Source organism: Tachysurus vachellii, chromosome 25 (genome assembly GCF_030014155.1).
Source record: "Tachysurus vachellii isolate PV-2020 chromosome 25, HZAU_Pvac_v1, whole genome shotgun sequence".
Classification (NCBI taxonomy): Eukaryota; Metazoa; Chordata; class Actinopteri; order Siluriformes; family Bagridae; genus Tachysurus; species Tachysurus vachellii.
This window is the reverse complement of record NC_083484.1, coordinates 15,556,578-15,573,692: the sequence shown is the minus strand read 5'-3', so window position 1 is coordinate 15,573,692 and position 17,115 is coordinate 15,556,578. Positions and strand designations below refer to the sequence as shown.

The following is a 17,115-nucleotide window of genomic DNA, read 5'->3' as shown; positions in this document are numbered from 1 at the left end:
AATATGGATTTGAGGGTTTGTGTAAGACAAATGGCATGAACTTTAAATATACACCGACAGGTAACAACACGGCTCACAGTGGTTCATAATCTACATAAAGATTTTAAGATTTTCTCAATTGTATGTAACATCACTATGAAACGATTTATTCCTCAGATCGATCTTTTAGCACATGTAATCAATTATTATCATCCAGTGTAAGGAATTGTCTCGCACCGACCGATTACCAAAGAATCATAAAATAGCAGAAGAGCTAAAGGAAAGAAAGACTCGTCTTTCACAAATAGAGATCTATTTAGAATTCTTTTTTCACGCTTTGAAAGACAGCACGAGAGCATTAGGTCTCTCGAGGCTAAAGTCCTTCAGAGTCATATTTTTCTCACTCGTTGGTGTCTTTTTCTGCTCGTTACAGAGCTGCTTTCCTCGTCGAGATGGACAGGTCTCGATTCTCGGTACCCCTTTGGGCTGCTCTGTCACCCTGAGAGCTGAGAATGTCAGCAATTATGTCAGACACGCTCTCATTTCACTGCTGAAGAGCAAGACAGAGGCCCGGAGTTGTTGAGCATTTCGTAATTTTTCGTGTAGACAGGAGAGAGGAGTTACGACTGCTGGTGTTAAAAACTAGAATATGACTTTGGCCTATTCAGAGATAGTACAGGATGAATAATGTGTTTGTTGATTCTAGTTATTGTATTTGGTTCATATTAAATACGTTGAAAGCAACAAATTCAAATAAACACGATTATGGTTTATTTAAAGGCAACAACCTAGCGAATGTTTAAAAAATATTGAAATACTAATGTTTCTCAGAAAAATCTCAGCCTTCAAAGATTTGTTATTGCCCTTAAAAAGCTAAAAGGTTTTACAAAAAAACTAGCTAGCTCTAAAATTTATCACTACAACATCTTACTATTCCCTCAGAAGTTGTCAGGTTAGCTCATGTTAGCAAGCTATTTTTCTGTTAAACTAAAAATTCTCTATCTAATTCTTTCAGAAATCCTGTCAGGTAAGCATGTGTAACTCAGCTAACTAGCTAAATGTAGCTAAATAAATGGTAATAAAAATCCTCTTCTAATCCTGTTGAGCTACCTCATGTAAGCTATCAGGTTAGCATTAGCATTGAAGGATTTAAACATGTACTGTAGGAATATGATTTAAAATTTCCTTCCCAGTCCGAATTCTGTTTGGTTTGATTGGATATGAATATGAGTTGTATAATTCTGAGAGGAATTGCGAAATTTATGTTATTATGTTAGCTTTCTGTAGGTTAGAAGCATTTACAAGTATGACACCTCCGTCATCTCAGGAATCATGGTAGGTTAGTTTGTATTATCTAGCTGGCTAATAAACCATGTAAACAGTAAACAATTTGATTTCAAAGGCATCTATATGTTGAGTCATATATACATTTACTGTATGTGGTTTAGGGGTACGGTGGCTTAGTGGTTAGCACGTTCGCCTCACACCTCAGGGTTGGGGTTCAGGGTCCGCCTCCGCCTTGTGTGTGTGCAGTTTGCATGTTCTCCCCGTGCCCCGGGGGTTTCCTCTGGGTACTCCGGTTTCCTCCCCGGTCCAAAGACATGCATGGTAGGTTGATTGGCATCTCTGGAAAATTGTCCGTAGTGTGTGAGTGCGTGAGTGAATGAGAGTGTGTGTGTGTGTGCCCTGCGATGGGTTGGCACTCCGTCCAGGGTGTATCCTGCCTTGATGCCCGATGACGCCTGAGATAGGCACAGGCTCCCCGTGACCCGAGAATAGTTCGGATAAGCGGTAGAAAATGAATGAATGAATGAATGTATGTGGTTTATCTTTTATCGGTTATTAGCAGGCTGAGGTAATTACAGCACATGATTAAAAAGGAGACTGGATATGATATGAAATTATATGACATAAAGTGTCTTATAGTGCAGTGTTTTGGGATGTCTGATGACTCCCTACTGAAAGTGTAGTGCAGTTTATTTATGTTTAAATTTAACATTTATGGCATTTAGCAGACACCCTTATCCAGAATGATTGACATTTTTTGCATTTTATACAACTGATAATTAAGGCGTACGGGCCTTGCTCAGGGGCCCAGCAATAGCAGAGCTTGGTGGACCTTGGGAACTTGCAATCTTCTGACTGGTAGGCAAACACCTTAACTACTAGGCTACCACATCCCCCAGTTTATAGATGGCAGAAGTCATTATTTCAGAGAACAGAGTAGTGCACTTATTAGTCGTTTATGGAGCAATTTGGGATTCAGCCATGTTTGTCTGTCTGTGCACTTTCAGGAGGCTCCAGCTGTCCAAACGCCAGCATGCTACAGGAAATGAGAAGCTGTAACGAGCATCCCTGCTTTGTTTACCACTGGCAGACCGGACCCTGGGGGCCGTGCACCGAGGACACCTCGGTCACCATGAGTAACTTTACCCGCGCCATGACCTCTGGACAGGGCAAGACGTCCTGCGCAACCGGCATGCAGACACGTAAAGTCATCTGCATCAAGGTCAATGTGGGGCAGGTCCCCCCCAAAAAGTAAGTAGTTATATTAAGGACGGGGTCTGAAATATATTAAGCAAAATAAATGCTCAGGATAAAGGGTTCATTTAAGGACAGTTGGGCTTCCTGTAGTGGTTCTACATACAAGTGTTTATTCAAATAAACTAATATTATAAACATAGTGCTTATAACCGTAGACATTGTTGCCAAGCAACTTTCACATATCTTCTCATGAATATTCAACTTGTTTATAAAAATCACTTTTTGTGGAAATTTTTCTACAGATTAGAAAGACAAATGTGACTTGTTTGCTGTAACCATGGCAACGGGTTGAGACTGTAGAACCCTCCTCTTTAAGGTTTGATGTCTTGTGCATCACGAGATGCCTTTCATCTCACCACGGCCGCAAAGAGCGTGTGTTTGAGCTACAGTAGCCTTCCTGTCGGCTCCATTCAGACCTTCTGTTCTCCTCAGACGTTTCCGTTTCTGCTAATTGTAGCTCACTGGATGTGTGTTTTTTTTCAGCGTCTATCAGACTGAGAGACTGTTGAGTGTGAAAATCTCAGGAGATCAGCAGTTTCTGAAATACTCACACCAGCACGTCTACCACCAACAAAGTCACAGAGATGTTTGATGTCGCAGTTTTTTCCAAGATTGATGATCCGAAAGCTAACCGAAGCTCAAGAATTGCATTTCTGCAACATGATTGGCTGATTGAATAACTATACAATTATCACAGTGTTTTATAAAACTAATTACCCCAGGTCCTTGTTTGCACTGAAGGTATTCGTTGCTTGGGAAAGTGTGAAAATGTGGAGCAGTCTGGAGCTCAGTGAGACTATTTAGAAGGAAAAAACAAACAAATTTAGCATACACGAATAGCATACCGGCTAAAAGCGTAATGTCATTCACTTCTTAGTGGTACTCCATTACTACATTAAAAGCACAGAGAGCACAGAACGGTACTCAACCCTGTACTGGAGTGATCGTGGAGTTAAGAGTCTCAGAGCGGGCTGATGAGGGCTGTGCATTTGTTTGTTTGTGTCACATTTGTGTGTGTGTGTGTGTCTGAGTGGCATAGATTGCTTCAGGGAAAATGCAGTCTGCACTCAAAAGTCTGTCTCTCCACTCCAGGCAAAACCAGGCCAGGGGAAAAAATGTGATAAACACGCAGGAGCAAACATGCTAATTAGCTCTGTCATTTTCAAACGGCTTAATTTCCCCGCAACGCTAATGGTAGTAATTAAGTGTGCTGGATTCTTGCAATTTAATTACTACAAGATGAGAAGCATGTGGCATGCATGGAGACAAATCGCAACAAAAAGGAAGACGGTTAGCATGTAGCACGGTGGCAGCGGTGCGCCAAGGAAGACTCGGAGCTCGCAACTGGAAGATTGTTAGTTTAAATTGCTTCATTTTGCTGTCAGATTCTGGAGAATTAACATCAAACCTAAACGACACACAAGAGTTTTAAATGCAGCAGGCAAACATGGCAGTTCTTATTCTTTTCTCTCATCTTATCACTTATAGTCAATATTTAACAAATTTATTTATTCATATACAGTAGAATAAATCAAATATGTACAACATAGAAGTATAGAACTTAATATCAATTCATTACGAATGAGTTAAAATCAAATCAATGATGAAAACATTATTAAAAACACATTAATGAGTTCATTGTACAAAACACAGAGCCGCAGCAGCTGATATTTAATAACACGGTGAACCAGATATTTCATTCTCTTTTATTAGAACTAAATGTAATAAAAATGTCTATTTTAAATGCTGGACATAATATTAAATAGAACTTTAAAGATTAGAAACGTAAGCATGTAATGAAAATGTAATAAAATTGTTATTCATTACAATAATTAATTAAACTAAAACAGAAGATATGTTTCATTTGTTTTCTTACTCTGTGAGCTCTAAGGCAGCGTCTGTCACTCGCACAGAAACTCTGACATACAGACAGACACACACACATACACATACAGTACACACACACACACACACACACACACACACACACACACACACACACACACACACACATACAGATATAGTGAGCTCCTTCTGCTCCACACTGAGCAAGTTCAGAAGGTCTGTATCGAGTTTCTCCTCTGCAGGCCTAACGGAGTTCTCTAAGTGTTAATAAGTGATTAACAGTGAGATTAACGAAGCTGTTGGTCGTCTGCAGGCTTTTTACATTTCTTACATTGCTAATGATCTGGTTTGTCTCAGGCTGCAGATAAACAAGGCACTTCTCCCCGTTTCAGCAGTGACGACAGTTTAGTCCTAATTGAAAAATAATGACAGCTTGCAGAAGGCAGAGGGATCGGATATTTCTGGCATTCCTGATGGATAAATGCGTGAGCTGTTTTTAATGATGCCAGCGGAATGAGACGGGAGCCGAGGAGAGGATGTGAATTCCCTTTCAGGAGGCTGATTCCTGCCTGGAGTTCAGTGTTACTGTTAGTCAGAGGAGATGGAGGAGTTTAATGTGAAGCACGTGATGGTGGTGTAAAGCTCTTCAAACCGCCTCAAGAACGTTTGCTGGATGAAGTTTTTGTTTCGTAACATTTGCCGGAAGTTAACGTTTCACATCGAAATCTTGAGGAGGTTTCTGATCCGTTCGATTCGTTAGCCTCATAGCTGCAGGACACTTTATTTACACTTTCATATCACATGGCCTTTTTATCTGTTGGGATGGTTTGATGACTGACATCCTGCTGTCTCACACACACACACACACACACACACACACCCCGCAGGTTGCACTACAACCCAAACAAATCCTCACAGGGTGAATCTCCTGTGTTAAACACAGATCAATGTTACACAGCTGTGGTTTTATTGCCTTGTGTCTGATTCCCTCACAAACCTGATATTCAGGACATTTCTGTCTCTCAGCAGCAGCAGACATTTTTACGCTCAATTATACCCCAATCACCTGGTTGGGAAAAGCTCAGGAATAAATGTTCAGAGGAGGTTTGTAGTCCTCAACGTCGCCATCGCCGTCGTCCGCGTGCCTCGTATTCATCCAGATTACAGCAAACCATCGCTCATAAACGAGACGCAGACGCAAGCCGATTATGGACGGATGATAGAATCAGTAGGACATTACGCTAAAGGAAGCGATCTGTCTTCAAGCACTTATCTCCCCACAATATATAGCCTTAAGTCATAAGCTGGCAGGGAATAAGGAGAATTTATTGTGGAGGAAGATTATAGCATTACTTGTGCTCTCGTGGCTTCGATTTAATGCCGCTGAGGGACGAGTCGCCGGCGTGGGTTCAGGTCGGATTATCGTTACATCCGATTTGTGAGGCCTTGAGGTGCTGCGTCACAACCGAGATTTGCATTAATCCTCATTTTGAACAGCGCAGACGCACAATTTTTATTCTCCATCAGGTTTGTCTCGAAGCGGCTGTCTGTATTTATCTTCGTTTTTCTTTTGTTTTGTTTTTTCCCCCTTGTGCAGATGTCAAGCGAAGCAGGTGGCGTGTGAGGTGAGAGGAAGTTATTTCCGATCACGAACAGCACTTCAGATCGAGAAGAACCCGTGTTTATACGAAATATTATCTAGTGTTAAAGGTCGTGGACTGACAGTACATTTTTTGTGATGTGTTCTGATTGCTTAAAAGCATTCAGGTTTTAATACAGTGTTGTTGCTATAGTAACAGCTGATCCACTGGGATGCGTTTGCAGAACACAGATATACAAGTGAAGTTTTCTGTAGGGAGAAGGAGTCACCCTACAGTTATGGAAGGAGTCTCCAGTGTCAGAGAGACAAAACTGTTCTGTGGAAATTCAAACCAGTGTTTATGACTTAATATATATACTCTCTCTCTCTCTCTCTCTCTCTCTCTCTCTCTCTCTCTCTCTCTCTCTCTCTCTCTCTGTATCCAAAACCGGGAAGTGAAATCATCTGGGGAAAATAGAGCATGAATGTAGAACAGGAACATAATCTCTTGCTTTCTGATGTTTTGTGTGTGTGTGTGTGTGTGTGTGTGTGTGTGTGTGTGTGTGTGTGTTTAGATGTCCAGAAGCTCCTCGTCCTCTGTCAGTGAGACAGTGTGTCCTGCCCTGTAAGAAGGACTGCGCAGTAACAGTGTTCAGTGATTGGACACAGTGTCCTTCGTCCTGTGATGCAGGTTAGACTGAGGCTGAATCAATCCAGATTGTAGATCAGACATCTGTAGAATTTTCCTCCTGTAACTGTGACGCTGCCATCCTCAGGACCCAACAGCCAGAAGAACAACCAGTCCCGTTTTCGGGTGATCATCCAGAAGCCAGCGAACGCAGGTGTGGACTGTCCCGAGGCTCTGTATGAAGAGAGAGAGTGTGAGATCCAACCTCGTCCTGCCTTGCTGTGTCCCGGTTACAGGTACAGTGTCATTGCTGTCACACTCCATCAGCTCTCTCGCTACACAGCTTTGTGTTTGCATGATGCAAACGTGTGCAATGGTTATGTAAGAGCACTATAGAGCTCGGAGGAAGGGAGCCAGCAGCTCCACTGAGAAACTGAACAGATCGATGGGATTGTAGTGTTACAATGTTTGTGTTAGTGTTACAGTGTTAGTGTTACAGTGTTAGTGTTACAGTGTTAGTGTTACAGTGTTACAGTGTTAGTGTTACAGTGTTAGTGTTACAGTGTTACAGTGTTACAGTGTTAGTGTTACAGTGTTACAGTGTTACAGTGTTAGTGTTACAGTGTTAGTGTTAGTGTTACAGTGTTACAGTGTTAGTGTTACAGTGTTAGTGTTAGTGTTACAGTGTTACAGTGTTACAGTGTTAGTGTTACAGTGTTAGTGTTACAGTGTTACAGTGTTAGTGTTACAGTGTTAGTGTTACAGTGTTACAGTGTTAGTGTTACAGTGTTAGTGTTACAGTGTTACAGTGTTACAGTGTTAGTGTTACAGTGTTAGTGTTAGTGTTACAGTGTTACAGTGTTACAGTGTTAGTGTTACAGTGTTACAGTGTTACAGTGTTAGTGTTACAGTGTTAGTGTTACAGTGTTACAGTGTTAGTGTTACAGTGTTACAGTGTTACAGTGTTAGTGTTACAGTGTTAGTGTTACAGTGTTACAGTGTTAGTGTTACAGTGTTACAGTGTTAGTGTTACAGTGTTACAGTGTTAGTGTTACAGTGTTACAGTGTTACAGTGTTACAGTGTTAGTGTTACAGTGTTACAGTGTTAGTGTTACAGTGTTACAGTGTTACAGTGTTAGTGTTACAGTGTTACAGTGTTAGTGTTACAGTGTTAGTGTTACAGTGTTAGTGTTAGTGTTACAGTGTTACAGTGTTAGTGTTACAGTGTTAGTGTTACAGTGTTACAGTGTTAGTGTTACAGTGTTACAGTGTTAGTGTTACAGTGTTACAGTGTTAGTGTTACAGTGTTAGTGTTACAGTGTTAGTGTTACAGTGTTACAGTGTTAGTGTTACAGTGTTACAGTGTTACAGTGTTAGTGTTACAGTGTTAGTGTTACAGTGTTAGTGTTAACATGTGAGCAACACTGTTCATTCATGACAAACTGTGTATCTGAGGAAGGAACATATAAAGGAAGGAAGGAAGATGTAAAGCATCATTCGTGTGTGTTACTGTCTCTCTGTTTTAGGTGGAAAACACACAAGTGGCGTCGCTGTCAGCTCGTCCCGTGGAGCATCCGGCAGGACAGCAGAGGCGCTCAGGAGGGATGTGGGGCGGGGCTTCAAACCAGAGGTCAGAAATTACAGCAGCTTTTACCCTTTAGTTTAGTGAAGTGTTTTAGTGTTTTAATGAACACGTCTAAACTAATACTGAGGCTCTGAGGTCATATCAGAGTGCAGATCCAAACATCTCCATATAGAGAATGTAAATGATCTGCAGTCAGATTTTAATATATCATCTGTCGTGTTTCTCGACTGTCCTTGTCTTTATCCTCATAAACAGCCCCCTGCTGTCACTGAACACTTTCATCTACATCCCTGTCTCTGTGTCACTGTGTCTCACTCACTGGATTGTTAAATCTCACTGCCGTGTGTGTGTGTGTGTGCGTGTGTGTGTGTGTGTGTGTGTGTGTGTGTGTGTGTGTGTGTGTGTGTGTGTGGTGTGTGTGTGGTGTGTGTGTGGTGTGTGTGTGTGGTGTGTGTGTGGTGTGTGTGTGTGCATGTGATCCTGCAGCGGTCTCATGTCGACAGCTGGACGGTTCAGTAGCAGACCTAGCCCAGTGTCTGAAGTTTGCGAGCTCCATGCCGGCAGTAAACCAGCCGTGCCAGCTGCCATGCCGAGACGACTGCCAGCTCACCAACTGGTCCAAATTCTCCCCGTGTACTGCCAACTGCGTAGGAGTGCGCACGAGGAAACGGGCCCTAATTGGTAAGTGAAATGTTCACACTCTACTATAATAATTTAAAAAAACAATTGATACGTACACTGACTTAGACTCCATTTAGTTAATTATGTAGGTGGTAACTGATGGCACCAGAACACATTTAGAGGTTTCACACCAATGGGGGGTGAATACTTATGCAGTTATTTTGTAATTTTATTTTAGTGATCAAAAGTAATTTTTAGCAAGCTACATAATTTTTTTTTAAATATCATTGGGCTATTTTGTGTTTCTTGATTACATCCATTTCAGTGGCAGGTTGGAAAAAAATATTAAATATGTAAAGGGGGACACTGTAAAATAAACAAGATTATAAATGAATGAATGAATGAATGAATGAATGAACTAATTAACTACTTCATTAATTAATGACATATTTATGTATATATTTAATATTATGAGCCACTGTGGAAGACTCTAAATGATTTACTTGTGTTGTGTTAAATGGGTTAAATGATTCATTTGTCTCTCCTTTGACTCATCTGTCAACTTCCAGGAAAGAGTAAGAAGAAGGACAAGTGCAAGAACAGTCAGACGTACCCGCTGAGTGAGACGCAGTACTGCCCCTGTGATAAGTACAACGCCCAGCCAATAGGGAACTGGTCTGACTGCATCCTGCCCGAAGGCTCCGTGGCCGCTCCAGGGTCTCGAGTGCAGGGAGACAACCGTGAGTGTGGACAGGGCTACCGCTACCAGGCCATGGTGTGCTACGACCAGGACAACAGGCTGGTGGAGACATCACGCTGCAACAGTCACGGTGGGTTCACAGTCAGGGGTGGGATGTCAGGGGTGTTCCTTTATAAAGCACACTCGGAGGAAAGCGAACCATTTGTCTAGTGACTGACACTTCTGTTTCTAAATTTCTTTCTTTTGTCCCGATCCTTCTAGACCTCCATACCTTTATAAATCCTTGGTTTTTGGTAGAAAACAGACACTAGGGGAGTCTGATTCAGTGTGAACTCTGACCTTGATTGAGTCCTTTTTTATTTGGTGCTTTGTGCACTCTGTTGGCTAACCCGGAATACTTCAAGGATTGCACATGACTAGTTTATGACTGACCTCAGTGTTCAACATATATGTGTGTGTGTGTGTGTGTGTGTGTGTGTGTGTGTGTGTGTGTGTGTGTGTGTGTGTCTGTGTGTGTGTGTGTCAATCAAAGAAATTAGCAACTATCCAAATGTTATGCAGAGTCGTGCAAATACTTTTGAATGTTTATGTTTTAAAATAACATACACCAGGTGTCACTACGCCTTCAAAATATCGTCGCACGTTGTTTAGTAAACAAGATGTAAGATTGTTTGGGAAACATGATGTAACGTTGTTATGTAAACGTGACGTAACGTTGTTTGAGAAAAATGAAGTAACGTTGTTAAGTAAACGTGACGTAATATTGTTTAGTAAACGTGATGTAACATTGTTTGGGAAAAATGATGTAACGTTGTTTAGTAAACGTGATGTAATGTTGTTATGTAAACGTGATGTAAATTTAAGTAAACGTGATGTAACATTGTTTAGTAAACGCGATGTAACATTGTTTAGTAAAAGTGATGTAACGTTGTTTAGTAAACGTGACGTAATGTTGTTTGGGAAACATGATGTAATGTTGTTAAGTAAACGTGATGTAACGTTGTTTAGTAAAAGTGATGTAACGTTGTTTAGTAAACGTGACGTAACGTTGTTTGGGAAACATGATGTAATGTTGTTAAGTAAACGTGATGTAACGTTGTTTAGTAAACGTGAAGTTACAGTATGTTGTCAAGTAAACGTGATGTAATGGAATTTGGGATAGATGATGTAATGTTAAGTAAACGTGATATAATGGTGTTTGGGAAACATGATGTTGTTAAGTAAACGTGATGTAACGATGTTTGGGAAACATGATGTTGTTAAGTAAACGTGATTTAACGTTGTTTAGTAAACGTGATGTAACGTTGTTTAGTAAACGTGATGTACAGTAATGTTGTTTAGTAAACGTGATGTAACGTTGTTTAGTAAACGTGATGTAACGTTGTTTAGTAAACGTGATGTAACGTTGTTTAGTAAACTTGATGTACAGTAATGTTGTTTAGTAAACGTGATGTAACGTTGTTTAGTAAACGTGATGTAACGTTGTTTAGTAAACGTGATGTACAGTAATATTGTTTAGTAAACGTGATTTAACGTTGTTTAGTAAACGTGATGTAACGTTGTTTAGTAAACGTGATGTACAGTAATGTTGTTTAGTAAACGTGATGTAACGTTGTTTAGTAAACATGATGTAACGTTGTTTAGTAAACGTGATGTACAGTAATGTTGTTTAGTAAACGTGATGTAACGTTGTTTAGTAAATGTGATGTAACGTTGTTTAGTAAACGTGATGTACAGTAACGTTGTTTAGTAAACGTGATGTACAGTAATGTTGTTTAGTAAACGTGATGTAACGTTGTTTAGTAAACGTGATGTAACATTGTTTAGTAAATGTGATGTAACGTTGTTTAGTAAACGTGATGTAACGTTGTTTAGTAAATGTGATGTAACGTTGTTTAGTAAACATGATGTTCATTTTCTCCTGAAGTTGCTCCTTCTCCTGCTCGCAGCAGTAACAGTGTGGTTGTATATTAAGGACTCTCAGCCCCACATGGGTATTGATATTTTGTACAAACTCAGTGTTTTCTCTCTCTCTCTCTCTTTTCTCTCACTCTTTCTCTGTTTAATTGAATATGCTGTCAGTTTGTGCTGTGCAATTTTCCACCATTTATTGCTGTGAGATTTGAAGTTTGCCCCTTTTTAAAAACCCCTTTCTCAGTGCTGAAGCAGGCCGCATTATTTAGATTCATGTTACACCTCTTTCCTCTCTGCTGCACACGGGGGCAAACTGGTAGAGAGAGAGAGAGAGAGAGAGAGAGAGAGAGAGAGAGAGAGAGACAGTCACAGCTACACTTCAGGTTTGGAACACTGTAATCTCTTCATCTTTTTATCTTAGTACTGTTTGTCTGTTTGTCATCTGTTTGTCATTCTGTTTCTCTCCCTTTCTCCCTCTTTGTGTCTGTCTGTCTCTCGCTCTCTCTTTATCTTTTTTTCACTTTCTGCCAACATCATTAATCCTGCTAGTTTAATCTCTTCATTTTCTCACCTCTCATCTGATCATCTCGTCTTTTGCACACAGCATGCTAGTATTTATGTTTGCTAGCTGTAGAAACACTGATCTTGTTTCAAGTTAAAAGTTTGAGGAAGTGTTTGAGGTCCTGAGATCCTCCCGCTTGCCCTGAGTTATCACATGCCTGTGTGTGATTCCTTCTGATATGAGTTAGAGCGAGGGTTCAGCTCTGATGGTAGAGGATGTCTGCATAGAGGGTGGCAGAATGAGGTCATCTCAAGGTCTCCGTGAGGTCAGGAGATGTTTATAAAGTCCAGTGAACTCGTAGCTGCTTCTCTTTCTGTGCATGCCTGCGGGCGTTTGGAGTGGTGCATTGTGGTTAGGAAAGCCAGAGCTCTGAGGGTTGTTGCGGATGAAGCACAGTGAATGATCTAACTTGTACAGACATGCTGAAGTGCTGCAGGAGGTCACATGACCATATGACCAGCTCCAGTACAGACTTCCAATCTTCCTCTGTCTCCAGGTCACATGACCATCATAATCCTATTGGCCAAGAGCAGCCACGCCCACTCCTAAAGTCCCAGTCCCAAACTGCACTAAATGCTTTATATCTATCTTTCTTTCTTTCTTACTTTCTTTCTTTTTTCCTGTTCATAATTCTGTCTGAGCTCCTGAGAGAAATTCAGCAGATGTTCACTTCCCGGTCATCACGTTCTGGTGTCTTGTATTATTCACAAATCCTCTGGGTTCTGATTGGTCCTAATGTGCTTAAGGAATGTTCTAGAGCAGCAGAATATTAATAGTAATTCTCTTGTTCTGATATGAATCATTTCTGTTCTATCAAGAAAGGAACAAAAAAAATTACCCGGTTTTACAGCCGTTCCAAAAGTGTAACTACACATGGATAGAAGTTAAGACGTGTTTAATAATAGAAAATAATAAATAAAAGATCTTAGTGTTTGCAAATAAAACTGTATAAATAATAACCAACCTTGTTGTGCTAACTGTAACTCAGCCGCTGATTAGTTTCCTTTAGTGTAATATGCCGTAGATTTGACTGTCTGAACCTGTCTGTTTGTATTCAGGGTACATCGAGGAGGCGTGCATCATCCCCTGTCCATCAGACTGTAAGCTCAGTGAGTGGTCCAGCTGGTCACGCTGCAGCAAGTCCTGCGGCAGCGGCGTTAAAGTTCGCTCCAAGTGGCTCCGGGAGAAACCGTACAACGGCGGCAGACCCTGCCCCAAGCTAGACCACGTCAATCAGGTAATGCTGGGAGGAAATGTCAAGAATATAGCATGAGTTACAGTACAAACCACCTCTGAGTGCAAGATGCTTCATATAGAGCTATAATGCAGTGCCTACACCATTGGTTCTGAAAGTGGGGTCCAGGAACAGCCAGGGATTCATGATGCATAGCTGAAGGGAGAGAGTTCCATTCATCCGTCCATCCATTCATCCATCTGTTCATCCATCAATCAATCCATCTATTCATCTATGCATTCATCCGTCCATCCATTCATCCATCCACCTGTTCATCCTTCTCTTCATCCATCAATCTATTCATCTATCCATTCATCCATCCATCCATTCATCTTCTGTAGAGTTTATCTTTACAGGGTCACAAGTCTTTCCCAGTGGACTCAGGGCACAAGGCAGGGGACATGGACATGCTTTGGGAGGTCTACACTCAGACACTACAGACAATTTAGCGATGCTAATCAGGCTGCATTGTGTCTTTGGACAGGAGAGGAATCCGGAGACCCCAAATGAAACCCCTAAAGCTAAAGAAACTTTATCACAGTTCTTATATTTGGGGGTCCAAGCACCAAGTTAGCTCAGAACTAACGAGTCATTTCAGTCTAGGAATCAAATCTGTTCTGTTATCTTAAACAATATTAATCCAAATTCCTTTTGATGACCCAGCAACATTATTAGACATGTTTAACTCAGTTACTAAAGATTTATTGGTTATATACCAAATATTTTGGTTTTTTTATACAAATGATGAAATGAAAATTCTTGATTTTGGCCTCGCAATATAATTCCATGTGTTATTCCACGAGAACTATATTTTTCCAATCACAGTATTTGATCAGTGTAATAACTCAAGTTTGTAGTTTGTAGGAAACGAGTGAGACAGAATGAACTATAAGAAACGTGTGAGCATTTTAATGCCATCTCTATTTTTATATCTTCCTGAAATACTTCTCATCAGACCCGAGGCTCCCCGAGGCGCAGAGCAACTGAAGAGTTTGGGATGATTTCATTTACTAAACGAAACATTTCTCTCTCTCTCTTTCTCTCTCTCTCTCTCTGTCTCTCTCTCTCTCTGTTTCTGAGCAGATTATCGGAGCTACATTTGTATTAGCGATGTTTGTTTGCTGCTTAAAGCCTTATTCGTGCTTCTTATTTGCACTAACCACTAACCGTTATGCAATGCTGTATAGTTTTTACTCATTTCTAGATATTCTTTTTTAATATTGTTTATTTTTCTCCCAATTATCTCTCAACACGCTGCACGAGCACAGGCACAGGTAAGCTGGAAAAAGTCCTTATTTTTGGAAAAAAAAAACCTGTCCCGTAGACTGAAGCGTGTAAACTTCCTGCTATTAGAGGAAGCGGTTGTTTAAGTGCGTCGCCTTTCTTGACACAGACACTTAATTAGTTTTGAGTCCTTTTATTTGGTGTGACTCAGGCACCGCTGTGATGCTCACGCGCTCGTGTGTGTGTGTGTGTGTGTGTGTGTGTGTGTGTGTGCTGCAGGTGTACGAGGTGGTGCCGTGTGTGAGCGACTGCTCTCAGTACGTGTGGGTAGCCGAGCCCTGGAGCACGTGGAAGGTCAGCAACGTGGACCTGAAGGAGAACTGCGGTGACGGGGTGCAGACCAGGAAGGTCAGGTACGGCTCCTTTAACGCTCTTTTAACCGCACTCCATTCCCAATCTGCAATCTGTAAGTTTTTAAAGTGTTTATAAACCTGGAACAATCCTATTGTTTCAAAGATACCTAAAAAAAAATAATAATCTGATTCACAGAACTGGTGTTGAATTTCCTAGAGTCTTCATTTCGTTTTTTTTTTTCTGACCCGTAAATAAGCCCCGCCCCCTCCAGTCTGAACAGATCTGCTCAGCTTCTGGCTTCTTTAATTCTTTGGTTTGTCGTGAATGTGATTTGTGAGTTAGAAATAATCAGAAATGCTTCGCTTTCTTTTAAATGAGCTCATCAGCTCATGAGGATGAACTCAGTGTTTTATAGGAAATCATTTATAGGAAAATACATTTTTAATATCATTCGAAAGAAATCTCCATTATTTCTTTGTATCTTTTTGTGAAAAGCATTTTGGGTTTGTTGTGTTCTATTTCTGTAAATGTAAAGAAATACATTTTTATCGAAACCTCGGCTGATAAACTGCCGCAGGGAACAAAACATATAAACGTTAAGAGCGAGTCTGTTTGAGTCTGTGCTTGAAGTGGGTGGAATATTGTAATTAAAATAAAAGCAGTAATTACTCCCACAGACCCGTGAAGTGTGTTACATTTGCAGATGGAGTTGAGATGAAAATAATGAAATAAACGGAGACGGTCGGGTTTGCAGGTGCGTGCTGAACACCGTCGACGGCCCCACAGACGTAGTCGACGATTATCTCTGTGACCCGGAGGAGATTCCTGTAGGTACACGTGAGAGCAGGCTGCCGTGTCCGGATCAATGCGTGCTGTCCGAGTGGAGCTCCTGGACCTACTGCCAGCTGGTGAGCGACCTCACTTCATGTACAGGGGATGAGTTCACACACGACACCTGTTTCTGCTAAAAATGAAAGGGAGCCAAAACTTTTGTAAAAAATGATATGGTAGCAAAAACAGCTATATTTCTGCTTGATTGTACATAATTAGTCACGAGGCTTTATGTACATTATGCGGCGATGTTTGTGAATAACAAGCTCATTATTTCATGTCATGGAGAGAATTCAGTGAGGTGAATATATTTTATGTGAAGTTTGAGGATTTCGTTTCTTCGTCCTCGACTCCGTGACATTTCTTTCCACACTCTTGGTGTTTTCTCAGCAGCTTCACGCAGTTGCACTTGTTTTTGCTTTTTGTTCACATGCTGAGAGTTTTTTTGGGTGCAAACTTAAAACTAATTAATTTTTAAATTTTTACAATAACTTCTTGTTAACACTTGCTCTGTTGATTAGTTTGACCTGTTCATTATCTCTGTTCTTTAACTCTGTCTGTCTGTCTGTTTGTCTGTCTGTCTGTCTGTCTGTCTGAATACAGTACAGTGTCTGTCTGTGTCCGTTAAACTGTATCTATCAGTCTGCGTGTCTGTCTGCATAGCGTGCCTACCTACCTGTCTGTCTGTCTGTCTGTCTGTCTGTCTGTCTGTCTGTCTGTCTGAATAAATTATAGACACTGTCTGTCTCCACAGAGTGCCTACCTGTCTGTCTGTCTGTCTGCATAAACTACCCATTTATCTGTCTGTCTACAGTATGTCTGTGTATGTTGAACTGTGTCTGTATCTTTCTGAATGCCTGTCTATCTACCTCTTTGTCTTTCTATCTGTCTCCTGTCTCTTTGTCTGTCTCTCCTTATATTTGTCTCTGTCTCTATCACTCTGTCCATCTGTCCATCTGTTTCTCTGTCTCTCTCTCTCTCTCTCTCTCTCTCTCTCTCTCTCTCTCTCTCTCTCTCTCTGTCTGACTCTCTCTCTCTCTCTCTCTCTCTCTCTCTCTCCTTTTGTGTGTGTTTATGCACTCATCCCATCACGTACCCAACATGTCTTCCTCTCTGCCGACTCTGCTCCATCCCTGTACTCATCCTTTCATCAAACCCTGTCTATTTGTCTGCCTGTCTATCTGTCTGTCTGTCCTCGAGTAACCCTCTCTCTCCCGTTCTACTTAATTTCTTCTTTTCTACAGCATCAGTGAACAGTTCAATAAAGTGTCAGTAAACTTTGAGCGAGTCTAAATCTGGCCTTTTAATCTCTTCTCCTTTCTTGTCTTCTAATCAGCACACAGTGAACTTCTCCGCATGAAAAAACTCCTTTCAGCTCATTAAAAGTGTCTGTTTCCGACACCAATTAATCTTTTCTCACAATTTACCAAATCACACGGTGGAAGAAGTGAAACTCGTTTACAGAAACCAACATAAAAAAGCCCACACTCTGTGACTAAAGAGAACTCGATTACA

At 41.0% G+C, this 17,115-nt stretch overlaps 1 protein-coding gene across 1 annotated transcript in view; it reads left to right on the top strand.

Moving 5' to 3' along the window:
- The window catches only part of thsd7ab (thrombospondin, type I, domain containing 7Ab), a 112,207-nt gene that overhangs the window by 78,136 nt on the left and 16,956 nt on the right, over nucleotides 1–17,115 (top strand). The window contains exons 9-18 of the mRNA XM_060861154.1: nucleotides 2,274–2,517; nucleotides 6,523–6,638; nucleotides 6,724–6,871; nucleotides 8,102–8,205; nucleotides 8,647–8,841; nucleotides 9,351–9,611; nucleotides 13,016–13,194; nucleotides 14,460–14,465; nucleotides 14,695–14,828; nucleotides 15,524–15,677. Of these exons, the coding sequence (XP_060717137.1) occupies nucleotides 2,274–2,517; nucleotides 6,523–6,638; nucleotides 6,724–6,871; nucleotides 8,102–8,205; nucleotides 8,647–8,841; nucleotides 9,351–9,611; nucleotides 13,016–13,194; nucleotides 14,460–14,465; nucleotides 14,695–14,828; nucleotides 15,524–15,677 (1,541 nt within the window). The remainder of the gene's footprint in view (nucleotides 1–2,273; nucleotides 2,518–6,522; nucleotides 6,639–6,723; nucleotides 6,872–8,101; nucleotides 8,206–8,646; nucleotides 8,842–9,350; nucleotides 9,612–13,015; nucleotides 13,195–14,459; nucleotides 14,466–14,694; nucleotides 14,829–15,523; nucleotides 15,678–17,115) is intronic.